At 45.3% G+C, this 946-nt stretch overlaps 1 protein-coding gene across 1 annotated transcript; it reads right to left on the bottom strand.

Annotated features, from left to right (window-relative positions):
- Positions 1 to 225: 225 nt before the first annotated feature.
- On the bottom strand, positions 226 to 417 carry LOC115522944 (keratin-associated protein 19-4-like). Its single transcript, XM_030328486.1, has one exon. It carries the CDS (start codon positions 415 to 417, stop codon positions 226 to 228), a length of 192 nt encoding a protein of 63 aa, XP_030184346.1.
- Positions 418 to 946: the final 529 nt, after the last annotated feature.

Below are 946 nucleotides of genomic sequence, written 5' to 3' on the forward strand. Positions count from 1 at the left end.
AATTTATTGCAAAGGAAACAGGGAAATTCCACAGTTACAAAAGTGAAAATAGGGGGCACCTGGAGACATGAAGCAGGCAAAGAGAAGATGATAATTATTCCTAGACTCTAAGATGCTAAATCCGTTGATCTTGGCTTGGTCCCAGCTGATACTGTTTGGTTCAAATTTTGGTTGATTTGAGTTATGAACCTGTAGCCTCAGATGTTCGAATTCCAGGGCAGGGTCTCAGCAGAAGCTAGAGAACCCATGTCCGCCGTAGCACAGTGGGCGGCAGGAGCCATGTCTGAGGCCTCCCCAGCCCCAGCCGCAGCCCAGTCTGCGGAAGCTGCCACATCCCCAGCCAGAGCCGCAGCCCAGGCCACCGAAGCCTCCACAGCCGCAGCCCAGGCCTCCGTAGTAGTTGCCGTAGTATCTCATGGTGTCAAGGGTGTTGAGCCGGGTTTGCTATTCAAGGCAAGATCCTGAGCGTGAATGTCAGCATGGATGGAGGGAGGCTTATATACCTTGGTCAGAGCATGTGATAAATCACGTGTGTACCCTCCTTTTGTGTCATTTTTCTAATTACCTCCCTGACAACAATGTATTCATTCATTGTCCCCTGACACAGGGAGAGGCCCTAACACTCATTAAAATGTTTGAGATCGCTTTGGTGCCTCGTCAGGGTGGCCTCTAAATGTTATTGCATCACTTTATCAAATTATGTTCCATACTTTAGACATACGTAATTTTATTTGTCAATTATACCTCCAGAAAGCTGGCACAAAAAGTTATGGGATCACTTCATATGAAGGAATGAAGTATCTTCAACGGCAGGATATATCAGGCCCCAAATAGAATTCTTCATAGGTAGCATGCCAATCATATTTCATAGCGTTGTGTTTTTCATTGAAATATTTCTTCATGTCTGGTTTTCTTTAGATTGCTATGCTTCATCTCCAAATTACAT

This window comes from Lynx canadensis, chromosome C2 (genome assembly GCF_007474595.2).
Source record: "Lynx canadensis isolate LIC74 chromosome C2, mLynCan4.pri.v2, whole genome shotgun sequence".
NCBI lineage: Eukaryota > Metazoa > Chordata > Mammalia > Carnivora > Felidae > Lynx > Lynx canadensis.